The sequence below is a fragment of the Quercus robur genome, chromosome 6 (genome assembly GCF_932294415.1).
Source record: "Quercus robur chromosome 6, dhQueRobu3.1, whole genome shotgun sequence".
In the NCBI taxonomy this organism is placed as follows: domain Eukaryota; kingdom Viridiplantae; phylum Streptophyta; class Magnoliopsida; order Fagales; family Fagaceae; genus Quercus; species Quercus robur.
This window is the reverse complement of record NC_065539.1, coordinates 20,470,899-20,484,899: the sequence shown is the minus strand read 5'-3', so window position 1 is coordinate 20,484,899 and position 14,001 is coordinate 20,470,899. Positions and strand designations below refer to the sequence as shown.

Below are 14,001 nucleotides of genomic sequence, written 5' to 3'. Positions count from 1 at the left end.
TTAACAACAATCAAATTTTTACAAAGGGTGACTAAAGATTGGAATGGGACAGTTTTAGGAAATGAGTACATGCACATGAGGTGTTGTGCCCATATCCTAAATCTCATTGTGGGGGAGGGTTTGAAAGAGATAGATGCATATGTTGCTAAGGTGCGTGAAGCTGTGAGGTATGTGAAGTCCTCACCCAATAGAAGTCAAACTTTTAGGAGTTTTATGGAGAGGTTAGGTATGGAGTCCAAGAGTCTTCTTAGTCTAGATGTACCTACTAGGTGGAACTCGACCTATATCATGTTAGAAACTGCTGAAAATTTTGAGAAAGTGTTCCTTCGAATGAATTTTGAAGATGATGGTTATTCGTCATACTTTAGGACCAAGGAAGATAGTGGTGGCTTGGGGTCTCCGTGTATGACTGACTTCCAAAATTGTAAGGCATTTGTGACTTTCTTAAGGCTTTTTTATAATGCTACAAAGAAATTTTCTGGTTCTTTGTACGTTACTTCAAATGCCTTCTGTGATGAGATCTTTGTTATTCAGGAGAGTATTTCCAATTTAGTTAAATCCCAAAACACTCTTTTGAAAAGCACAGCCACAAACATGCAAACTAAATTTGAGAAGTATTGGGGGGAAGGGGAGAAAATTAATCCTCTTTTGTATGTGGCTATGGTTCTTGATCCACGAAAAAAATTGAGGTTTTTGAAGTTTTCTTTTTCTAAAATTTATGGGAATGCAGTTGCAAAAGTGATGGTTGATAAGGTGAAAGACCTTTTGTATAAGTTGTATAATTTTTACACTTCTATTCATTCACCAAATGTGCAAGAATAAAGTGGGAGTGAGAGGACAGAATTGGAAAGTGATGCTAGTGATCCATAAATGATGGTTCACTCGCGATATGAACATTTTTTGCAAGTTGAGCAATCTGTAGGTTGTAGTAATGAGCTTGAGAAGTATTTGGCTGAAAACTATGATGGTAGAAAGGAAGTGAATTTTGAGATATTGGAGTGGTGGAGGGACAATTGTAACCAAGTGTTGTCTAAAGTTGCTAAGGATGTGCTGGCTGTACCAGTTTCCACTGTTGCATCTGAGTCAGCATTTAGCACTGGAGGTCGAATTGTTGATCCATTTCGAAGTTCACTATCTCCTCTCATGGTTCAAAACCTTGTATGTTCACAAAATTGGCTTCAAGCCACAGTTCCAGTTTCTCATCGCCAGTCAAGGGATGATGTAGAGGCATTAGAGGAGGAGTTACTTGACTTAGGAAATATGTTTAAATTCTGAAACTTAGTCTATCAATTTTATTGAATGTCTCATGTATTCAAGCAAAATTTAATCTATTGTGTTTATTTCCTATTCTTTTCTAATTTTAAATCAACAACTAACCGCAAGTGCAACAGCAAATACCAGCTCAAGCAAGGATTCCACTTCAGGCAAACGACCCTTAATTAGCATTGATGATTAATTGCTGACTTGGTATGATATTGCCTTTAGCCCCCTACTATTATAAACTTGGTTTCCTTACTAGTTTGTCTTGTATTTGGTACTAATGTATTGTTTGTTGAATATTTTTTTGTCTATAGTAGGAGGATTGTAATTTATTTTGTAAATAAGGCAGCGTTTTGGGAATATTTTGGAAGCTGTTTTGGACATATCGCTTTTCTAACTTGTAACAATACTCAACTGTCAATGCTTATAGAAAAGAAATCTTAGTTCATAGGTTTTCTTTTCTATTAGTTATAGACTTATAAACTATAGAGTAGTCATTCAATGCTTTGGAAAAGCTATTTTTTGGAAATACCTATGGTATTTCATTGTTGTAACTAATTATATTGCTTGGAACAATGTATAACTAGCAAGCTTTCTGCCTTATGGGTTACTGCCCAAAAAACTTGCAATAATTGCCTCTATGTTACTAAGTATATATATCCATTAATTGGAATATTGCAGTATAGTATTATCTATTGTGATTTATTTGTTGCTGGAAATATTATTTGTTGTGGTTGGCAAGTTTTATAGGTGTTGAGCAGCTTACTGCCTTACTGCCTAGGTGCTTATTGTGTTGTTTAACAGATTACATATTATTTGTTGTGTTTATTTTTTGTGGTTAATGTGGGAAAGATTATGTATTTAGATTGATAGGTGCTTCTTGTTTCAGATCACAGGTGATTAAAAGAAAAGAAAAAGAAAGGTTTTTTGGTGTGTTGTGTTGATCACAGGTGATGAAAAGAATAGGCCTTTTTTGGGCCTTTTTGATATGTCTTGATTGAAGGCCCAATAGGTCTAGTGTAGTTAAGCTTGAAGCCCTATTTTAAAATAAATTAAGTAAAAAGAGGCCCAATTTGAAATATATAGGGAATTCAAAAAAAACTGAAATCAATGGGGTTTAGCAAACTGCCAAACCGTGTAATTTGGGCTAAAAAGGCCCAAAAAAAATGAAATTACCGTAATTTTAACTATGGCAAAAAGTCCAGCCCAATTTGAGACCCAGACCCGTCAAATCGATGACTCCGATCCGGACAACCGATTACCCAAAATGTCGGATCCAACCCAAATATTCGATCGAATACGGATCTAAAATTCAGTAAATGTCACCTAAATGTCACTTAGGTTTTTTACTTTTTAACTTTTGTCTAACCTATTTGTGCAAGTATGAAAACGTGCACTATGCAACACAAACTGTTTTTGTTTTTCTTCTTAATAGCCCATGTAGCAACACACTAAAAGTCCTCTGAAAACCCATGATCATGAGGGGCAAAGAAAAGAAACTCATTGAAAACGTGTATTGGGCTTTAGTGAGTTTCTTTTTTTTCTTCTTCTTCTTCTTTTTAATCTTTAAACTTCATGCTTTACTTCTCTTCATCATCATCATAATTTGTTTTCTTTTAAATTGGACATAATTTTCTCTCATCATCATCATATATATCATTTTTTTTTTCAAAATTGATTTGTTTTCTTTTGGGTTGAATTTTGGTGCCAAATAAGTTGTTCCAATAGTGATTTGTTCATAATTTGGGTTTGTTGCAAAGAGAAGATATATTTTTTTTTAAAATTTCCCTTTCACAGTAGAATCTTCTCAAGTTATTTATAATGATTTTAGTAAATACGTATGCTATACATAGTATTAAAAATATATATTTTATCTGCTTAAATTTTCAATTGTTTGTTAAGATTGATTAATACTAAAGATTTTTTTTTTTTATTATTGTGCTTAAAGGAGTAATTAAATATAGGAAGTGAAAGCCATACATTAGAGGGATTACTAATTAACATAAAACTATATGATTTTTTCTAGATTAATTTTTAACCATTTTATTAAAGATTAAGGAGATGCATGATAATGGATGATTTTATTCAATGAAAGATCATTTTTAAGCATAACTTTGATGGGAGATGCTAAATTCTTCATTAAAATATTTTGTACATCTTTATAGCAAAATAAATAATTTTTATATATTCATTTTAGTTTAGAAATATTAAAAATTTTTATTTGATATATATATATATATAATATATTTATAAAATAACGGCTAACATATGAATGTATAATCTGGCCCCCCCATGTGAAAATTCCTGGCTACGAGCCAATGATGAAGATGAGGAAGGGGGAGCAGCCCCTTGTGATGATGAGGATGGAAGTGATGACAAGAGTGATAGTAGTAGCAGTGACAGTGGACATGATGATGATGACAATAGCACCGACAGTGAGAGCAACAATAGTGAAGACTATGATAGCCAATATGGTGGCAATGATTGGGGTGAATCCCTTAATGATAGAGAAGATGAAGACGTAGATCTTTTCTATGAAGAATATGACGATGATGTGGACTACTACAATGAAGATATTGAAGATGATGCCAGAGCTAACAAGTGGAGTGACACTAATAGTGACCAATACAGGCTAATAAATGTATTGGAAAATGCAAGAGAGGAGAATGGACAAGCCAATGATGTGGACTATGATGGTTACCCCTACAAGCGTCCCTCAAATTGGAGTTGTATCACTGATGTTAGCTCAAGGTCTAGTCCTCAATATGACAAGCATGGAAGAGAGATTCCAAAATTTGGGTCGTATTATGATTCCGAACTTGGCTCATTGACCCCACATACTAAAGAAGAGGATGATATAGATGCTAGGTTGGTTGCTCTAGACCAAAAACTGATGGTCCACAATCTCAGAATCATGACACTTGAGAATGCTAGAGGTGATAATGAGAGGATGGAAGGAGGCGAGTAAGAACATCTCCCTCAACACACCTACTTGGACAACAAAGGGAAGCATGATTTGTTTGATAAATGGATGGATAGCATAGAGCGCCTAGATGCTTTTGTAACCAACAAGCCCACAAATATGGAAATTGATGATGAAGCCACTAATTATATGGATGAAGATCTCGTAATACTGATGCTGAAGGAAGAAGGAACTTACTGGGAGCCACCTGCCATCGTTGAAGCCACAACTGAGTTGAAGAACTGGGCATAGGAGGGAGTTGCCCAGCCCATGGAGGACTCCATGAAAAAGATCAAGACCGTCAAGTCAGTCACTCTTGCCAAGAAGATCAAGACCGTCAAGCCAGTCACCCTTACCAAGAACATTGTTTCTATCCCTATTGAGTCTATTTCTGCTAGTATTTATATTCCTGTTAAGTCTGTTTGTGATAGTTTTCCAGTTGAGTCTGATTTAGTTAGGTCTATTGAGCCTGTTAAGAACTCTTTTCCTTATAATACAATTTCTGATTCTACTTATTTGTTGGCTTTGAATGTTTTTATTTTTGAAATTGGTAAAGAAACTCTTAATAATAAGGAATTAAAACAAGGACACCTAGAACCCATAAAAGAAGAAACTCAATCCATTAACCTGGGAACCGATGATGAACCTAAAATGATACAAGTGGGCAATACCTTAACCACTTCTACCTTAACCACTTCTGAGAAAGATGCATTAGTGGCACTCCTGACAGAATTCAAAGAGATCTTTGCATGGTCATATGAAGACATGCTTAGGATTGATACAGATATAGTACAGCATTGCATTCCAATAGATCCAACCATGAAGCCAGTCAAGCAGAAATTAAGAAGAATGAAGCCAAAATGGACTCTCAAGATCAAGGAAGAAGTTGAGAAACAGTACAATGCAGGATTCCTGAGAGTAGTCAACTATCCAGAATGGTTAGCTAATGTGGTTCTGGTGCCAAAGAAGAATGGGAAGGTCAGAATGTGTGTAGATTTTTGAGATCTAAATAAGGCCAACCCAAAAGACAACTTTCCTTTGCCTTACATTGACGTCCTAGTTGACAATACAGCAGGTCATGCTTTGCTATCGTTTATGGACGAATTTTCAAGGTACAATCAAATAACGATGGCTCCAGAAGATATGGAGAAAACCTCTTTTACTACACCATGGGGGACATATTTCTACAAGGTCATGCCATTTGGCCTTAAAAATGTTAGTGCTACTTACCAATGTGCAACCACTACTTTACTACATGATTTGATCCACAAAGAAGTAGAAGCTTATGTTGATGATATGATAGTGAGGTCCAATGACCATGAAGGGCATATACCGGCTTTGAGGAAGTTCTTTGAGAGAATCTGGTTCTACAAGTTACGGTTGAATCCAAAGAAATGCACTTTTGGAGTTACATCCGGAAAGCTGTTAGGGTTTATGGTAAGCCAAAGGGGAAGTTGATCCTAACAAAATCAAGGCAATTGTAGAGATGAAGCCTCCAAGAACTGAGAAGGAGATCCGAGAATTTCTGGGGAGGATACAGTACATCTGCAGGTTCATAGCTCAACTCACCATGACATGTGAACCAATCTTCCAACTACTGAAGAAGGAAGTTCCTACAGTGTGGAATGAACAATGCCAAGAAGCCTTTGAAAAGATCAAGAATTATTTGATGAAGCCACCAAAACTTGTCCCACGGGTACCCGAAAAGCCATTGTTGTTGTATCTCACCACTACAAATACAACAATGGGAGCTTTACTTGCTCAATACTTAGAAGAGACTAGAAAGGAGAATGCAATCTACTGCATCAGTAAGAAGATGTTGCCTTATGAAGAGAAGTATTCGCCACTTGAGAAGACCTGTGTAGCACTTGTATAGGCAACCTGCAAACTTAAACATTATATGCTTGCCTACAAGGTTTTGTTGATTGCAAGAATGGATCCTTTGAAGTACTTAATGGAAAAGCCTATGCAAGATGGGAAGACTGCTAAATGGGTTTTGCTTTTGTCAGAATTTGACATTAAATATGTGACTTCGAAATCTGTGAAGAGGAGAGCGATTGCTAATCACTTAGCCCACTGTTCACTTGAAGAAGCTGAAAAAATTCAAGTGGACTTTTCGAATGAAGACATCATGGGGATTGAAGTAAAATCATGGAAGATGTACTTTGACAGAGCAACAAATCAAAATGGAAGTGGCATTGGAGTTCTTTTAATTTCTCCAAAAGGGACACATATCCCATTTTCTGGCAGACTCAACTTTCCTACCACCAATAGTGCTACTGAATATGAAGTTTGCATCATGGTGTTATGAGCAGCCCTAGGCCGAGGGGTGAAAGAGTTGGAGGTGTATGGTGACCCAGCGTTGATGATATCCCAAATTCAAAATAAATAGAAGATCAAAGAAGAAAGGCTGATGCTTATCATGAATGTCTTTAGAAGTGGGCCTTAAAATTCAGCAAGATCCAATATCAATATGTACCAAGAATGCGAAATCAGATTGTAGATGCTTTAGCAACCATGGCATCCATGATGGATGGGCCAAAAGAAGATGAAGCCAAATCAATAGTGGTGGAACAAAAAGAAGAACCAACATATTGCATGACAATAGAAGAGGATGAGGAAAAAAATGGAGAAGGTGAACGGTATTTAGACATCCTACAATACCTAAAGGACAGCATATACCCGAAGTTTGCAGACAAGAATGACCAATTAACCATTCGGAGGTTGTCTACTAATTACATTATTTGTGGTGAAAGGCTTTACAGAAGATCATATGATGAGATTGATCTCCTTTATGTAACCGCTAAGGAAGCAAGTTATGGGCCACATATGAATGCACACATGTTGTCAAGGAAGATAATGAGACAAGGCTATTACTAGACTACTATGGAAGCCGATTATGCGGCTCATGTTCGAAAATGCCATCAATGCCAAGTTCATGGAGATCTGAAGCACATGCCACCCATGCCACTACATACCATGACATCACCCTAGCCATTCTCTTCATGGGGGATAGACATTATTGGGAAAATTCACCCAACAGCATCCAATGGCCATGAATTCATACTTATAGCCATTGATTACTTCACTAAATGGGTAGAAGCTGCCTCATACAAGGTTCTGAATTCAAAGAAAGTTGCTCAATTCATTCAGACCAATATCATCTTCAGATATAGAGTACCACATGAAATTATCTTAGACAATGGGCAGCATTTCAAGGGAGAAACAAAGAAGCTGCTACGATAATTCAACATTCAACATCACAAGTCTTCACCTTATCGTCCTCAGACTAATGGAGCAGTTGAGGCTGCTAATAAAAATATAGGGCAAATCTTAAAGAAGAGCACAAAGAACAACAAGGACTGGCACCTAAAATTTCCCTATGCACTCTAGGGGTACAGAACATCAATTCGATCTTCCACAAGAGCCATTCCTTATTCATTGGTGTATGGGATGAAGCAGTCCTTCCCATTGAAATAGGTGTCCGTTTACTAAGGACAGTATTGGAAAGTGAAATCCCTAAAGTAGATTGGTTGCAAAGCAAATATGACTAGTTATACATGCTGGATGAAAAGAGACTTAAGGCCTTGTATCATATTCAAGGTTACCAAAGAAGGCTTAGGAAAGTTTTTGACAAGAAAGTAAGAGCCAGAGATTTGAAGTTGGGGGATTTAGTGTTGAAAGAAATCTAAGCCCCGATTCAGGATGCAAACGGGAAGTTCAAGCAAAATTAGGTAGGCCCATACATTATCAAGCAGATATACTTTGGGGGAGTCATAAGGTTGATGGATTTAGATGCAAACCCTTTCACTGAGCCAACCAATATGGATCAATTGAAGAAGTACCACGTCTGAGGTAGTAGTCTAAAAGCACCGCATCTGAAGTGGTTGTAAATAATGTTATTTCCCTTCCTAGGCTTGTTCCCAAAAAAAAAAAAAAAAAAAAAAAAACAGCAACAACAAAAAAGGTAGGTTGATAACCCAAAAGAGCAATCTATGCAAAAGGAGAGTAAAAAAAAAAAAAAAAAAGTGAGAGAGCCTGCTAGTCTGAAAACCCGAAAGGGCGGCCTAGGCAAAAATGAAGGCAAATAAAAAATCAATCAACTACATGATGACCTGATCCTTCTACAAAGGGAGTATGTAGGCAATCATGCATTGGTCCGGTCACAATTTCCCAAAACCACCACCTACCCATTAACCAAAAAATTCAACCATTCCATTAAATCATGTCATTACACAAAACCCTAAATCAAACTTGCAACCAAACCAAACTCAAGAACTCAAACCTTAAACCAAACCATAAAAAATAAAAAATAAAATAAAAAAAACAACAACAACAACCCTAAAAGCCTACACCTTAAACAGAACCCTTAACCTGCAAATCCTAAATAATTCCTAAACATAAGAGTTTTTACATCAACTTTAAAATAAACATGTTCAAAGCCAAAAATAAGGTCACTTTGTCTTCAATCTTTTCTCTTGTGGTTGATAATTGATTTCTTCTATGCTAGTTACTTTGTTACCTTCCTCCCTTCTTTTGAATTCATAGTTGTCTTCATCATGTCTTTCCCCGTTATCTCTAAGAAACTGCTTTCTCATAGCAATCATCTTAGCTTCCTTGTCAACAATCTTGTCCACCAGCCAGTTAGAGTATCCTGTAGTCATCCTATGAAAGTGAACCTTGACAAAAGACTGGTCCACTCGGTTAGCCATCTCCAAGCCCAACGGCATGTTCCTTATAGAAGTGGGATTTGTGTCCACAGGAGTGAAAGGTCTTCTTCTTTTTCCACCGGGCATTCCTTGCTCATATTGAAATTGCCTCAAGAGTCTATCTGCCTTATAGAAAGTTGCCCTTCGCAATCCAACAATGAAGATGTGATCTGATCCTGGAGATTGCAGTAGAGGGGGTGGGCACTTCCACCAATAACAGTTCCATTGGATTGGTAGGATCTGAATTCAAACTCAAGGACAAGTTCTTTTCAAGAAGGGGAGAATGATGCAAGAGCATAGTGGTAACTTATGTGGCAGCCACATAGGCAACATGTGTCATTTTCTTTTATCAATCTAGTTGTCTTTTATTTATTTTTATTATTCAATCAAAGTTAATCATGAGTCTTGTTGGTAGTTGTTCCAACCTAATAAATCTGATCATAGGGTGATGTAAAGTCTGTCTAGGGAGTCATCATCTGTATTGGAAGTTGTCATCTTTATTATTTTCGCTTGCAATGTATTCACCTATAATTATCAATAAGAAATCAGAAGAAGGCAGAAAGTTTCTATTAAGAAAATCATTTGCAAGTGTTCTTACTTTGGATTTGAGTGATTCCTCCGAACAATCAAGTGTGTGACTTGGTCGCATTGAGTGACATTCGCAATTAGTAGCGTTGAGTGACATCTGCTACCTCCAGTTTAGTGGCACCCCTAAACTATTCATCCTATCATTAGGTTAAATCTTTGATTTAGCCTATCTAGCGGGTCTCAGCCTGCATCACCTGGATTTTACTAACCTTATCTCTAAGTTTTTGCAGGTACATGATGATTACAGAGCTAAAAATTTTGCTCTCATAGCGTGGCTATTTAGGAACAGACAAAACTTGCTGCGCCTGAGCAAACCGATTCAACCACTGCAGCTGCTACCTTCCTTGGCTAGTGGTGTGCTTCAAGACTTCATCAATGCTCAAGACCCAGTCCCTTTGCCTATTAGGACATCCTCCACAAATCGTTGGTGTCCGCCTGATCCCCAATACTACAAAGCTAATTTTGACGGTGCTGTTTTCAAGTCGAGCAACATTGTTGGTCTAGGAGTGGTTATCAGAGATAGTCGAGGTGACATCTTGGGAGCCATGTCAGTTCATGTCCCTCTCCCTCAATCTATACCAGAGGTGGAGGCCCTTGCTTGTCATCATGGTATATCCTTTGCTGTCAACCTTGGTCTTCATGAGGTTATTTCAAAGGTGACTTGGCAATCGTGAATCAAGCTATCAACAGCGAACTGTCAAGCCCTGCATTGTATGGTCACATTGTGGACAACATCCTTCACCTAGCTTCGCAATTGCGATTCCACAAATTCTGTCAGGTGTCAAGAAATTGTAATAAGGTTGCGGATGCTTTTGCTAAGAAAGCTCGAGTTGGGTTAGATTTTAAGGTTTGGGTAGATGACGTACCTAGGGACAGTATCCCCCTCACATTGTTTGATGTTCATTAGTTTCCTTCACTTGTTATAATAAAAGCCCCAGTCTGCTCATAGATTGGTTTCTCAAAAAAAAAAAAAAAGTTAATATAACTTACAATAAATTATTTCTAATTTAGTTATTAAATGTCTATCTTTCCTTACAAAAAATTTGATGTCTATCAATAAATATGCTTGGTTAATAAATGGCGTAATGAGTACCTTGTAAGTAGTGTGATGTCCAATAGTTTCACACCATTTAGATTCTTAAATTACACTGTATTAAATGTCAAGTCTTTAAATGTTATCCATAATAAGTGACTATTATGTTGTGTATAAGTAAATGGTACTCCTTTCATTCCAAAATGTTGGTCATGTTTAGAAAATTGAACCTTTTAAGGCAATATTATTTAATGCACTATTTGTTAGTTAAAAATATACAAATTTCTAGAACCAATCTCATTAATCTACACTATTAAAAAATGGTATTAACTCTTCGAATAAAATTAAAAATATATAATTTTTTTTTTTTTAGAATACTAAGTATTTTTAACACACACACACGGGGAGAGGGGAGAAGGTTTTTTAAAAAAACTTACAGTGGCGTATATCCAAAAGGACTTATCTCTTGGATACACAGCGCAAGCTTTAAACCTCTTTTACTCACTCATTTTCCAATGTGGGATTAACCCTTTTTTAAAAAAAAAAAATACTAAGTATTTTTAACACATACACGCGGGGAGAGAGGAGAGGGGAGAAGGTTTTTTAAAGAAACTTACAATAGTGTATATCCAAAAGGGCTTAACTCTTGGATACGCAGCACAGACTTTAAACCTCTTTTACTAACTCATTTTCCAATGTGGGATTAACCCACTATTTTTTTTTTTTTTTTTTAGAATACTAAGTATTTTTAACACACACACAAGGAAAGGGAAGAAGATTTTTTAAAGAAACTTACAATAGAATAGAAAATTAACAATTTGGGTTGGCATAAGTAATATATATATATATATATATATATATATATATAATTTGTAAAACAACACGAGTCGTCAAAATTGTATAGAGAAGATGAGTTAAATGTTGTATTGATGATTGCATTATTGCACCATTGCATGTCGTTGTCCATTCACTACATGCCATATTACTTAAGCGACAAGTCGAGTGCATTAGTTTAAGTGACCTGGTGTGGATCAAGTGATTTTACTATGTTCAAAGATTATTGGTTAGAATTTTTAGTGTGGGTTGTTGGTTGAGTCATGCGAGGACCATAGCTTTTGCCGCAACTAGCTCATGTGGCAAGTTGTTAGGGAATTGTGGACCTAAATGGACCCACCACTCACGACTTGCTATGTGAGCAAGTTATAGTAAAAGTTGTGGTCCTAGCATTTTCCTTATTGGTTTGATTAGGAAGTCGTTATACAATTATAACGATGTTAGAGGCATTTTCTTAGACGACTAACTGGCAAGCTTAAAGCCCGTCAGTCCAATATCCTAGAAAATAAACAAATAAAATTGGGTTGAATTGGGCTGGGAAAAAAAAACTAACAAAGGCATACTAATTTTGCTTATTTTGTGAACCAAATTTATAGCCAAAAACCCCATTCAAATCAAGGCCCATTATCCATATGAATTAAGACTTAAAATAAGCTTTAGAGGGGGCCACTAGAACCTATTAATCATAAAAGAAAGCCGATTGTTCAAGGCTTACAACCCATGAACTCGGCCCATGCCAATGGCCTAGTGAATTCTAGAAATTAATTTGATTCACACACTTAGGCTATGTGGCTAATTAGGTTAACATGTAAATGGGTACGGCCCATTAATGTAAAACAAAATACCCATGAACTTGATTTATGTGAATGCTTCTACAAACATCAAATTTTTTTTTTTTTAATTTTAAAAATGCCTCCACAAAAATACACTTTCAAATGCCTATTGTGGGCACAATGCTTTTTAGAGGGGGGAGTATGCCTCAACCGAGTGGACTAGGGCAGAGAAAAGAAAATGGATTTGCCACCTAGTTTTATAACCTAGTAACCATGTATATAGCGCCCTTATGTGGAAGGGCTAAACTCACATAATGTGCTTTTGTTTTTTCCTTTTTATGCTTTTTAAGTCTCTATTCCTTTGCTTAATTACTTGTTTGCTTTTAATATGCTAGATTAGGGTTTTTTTTTTCTTTTCTTGTTTTAATACCATGAACATGCATACAACATGATCATGCATTAATGCCATGGGTGCTGAGATGCAGCAAAGTGAGTAAGGTAAGTCATGCATTCACATGAACATGCATTTGTTTGTTATAAAAGCCTTATCTTCCTTTAATGAACATATACGTGTAAGTCTATATGCCATGTTTTGAATGATAATATGATTTTTTTTTGTTGATGTCTACATTTTTGCCTTGATTTGATATGTACATGCTTCTGCCTTGGATGTAATGGATGCTATGTATGATAGATGTACGCTAGGGTTTGTGATGTGGTGATAAGCATGATAGATGTATGCTAGGGTTTGTGATGTGGTGATAAGCATGATAGATGTATGTTTGGTTTAGGATGAAATGTCATGTTGTATGCTTAGATGTATGCTAGTGTGTGTGTGTGTGTGTGTGTGTGTGTGTGTGTGCGTGCGTGCGTGTGTGTGTGTGTTAAGATGCAATGTTAAATGTGTCTTTAATAGGATTAAGACGTAGGACACAATTAGTGAAAGCCAACCCACAGGTCGAGCGATTTTGGGTGCCTAACACTTTCCTAAAATCATACCTAAACTCTGAACTCATACTTTGGTAGTAAGATCAATCCTTCCACGTAAGGGTGTTATATTCATGGTTTCCTAAACCATAAAACTAGGTGGCGACTCCTTGTTTCTCCGTCCCAGTCCACTTGGTCAAGGCATACTCCCTAAAACCACGCATTGCGCCCATAATATGGGAAATGTTAGACTATGGTGTTGCAAACTATGAGTGGTTGACAAAGTTCCCCACGGGTAGGGTACATCATCTGAACTGTTTTACTTCGGATCACCGTTCGATTCTCCTGTCACTTGATGACGACAAGGAACATCAAAAATGGAGAAGAAAGCCTTTTCATTTTGAGGCAATGTGGGTATCAGATTCTGGGTGTAGGGACATAATTACTAAAGCACAAGATTGTATTCCTGATGGTACTCAAAGTGGTGATAAGAATAAAGAGTTTTTTCATAGTCAGCAACTCAAAGGAAGAGGAATAATTTCATCAAGGGACTGAGAGATATTAATGGAGTGTGGAAGGAGGATGAAAAGGTTTTTTTGGGTTTGTTGACTGATTTCTATACACAACTTTTTACTTCCTCAAATCCACATGATTTAGAGCGTATTTTGGATGGAGTTCAAGCGATGGTAACTGATGAGATGATGGCAGATCTTGCACAACCCTATATTATTAAAGAGGTAGATGTAGCAATCAAGGAGATGGCCCCGATAAAAGCCCCAGGTCCAGATAAGATGCCCCCTTTATGTTTTCAAACTTACTGGACTAATGTAAGTATGGATGTTACTCAAGCTATTTTGTCTAGTTTAAATTTGGGTTCCCTCCTAAAATCCATAAATCACTCCTTTATCACTTTGA

The 14,001-nt window shown here is 36.6% G+C and overlaps 1 protein-coding gene across 1 annotated transcript; it reads left to right on the top strand.

Annotated features, from left to right (window-relative positions):
• Positions 1-3,532: 3,532 nt before the first annotated feature.
• On the top strand, positions 3,533-4,228 carry LOC126689970 (uncharacterized). Its single transcript, XM_050385119.1, has one exon. The coding sequence runs from the start codon at positions 3,533-3,535 to the stop codon at positions 4,226-4,228; it is 696 nt and encodes a 231-aa protein (XP_050241076.1).
• The last annotated feature ends 9,773 nt before the right edge of the window (positions 4,229-14,001 follow it).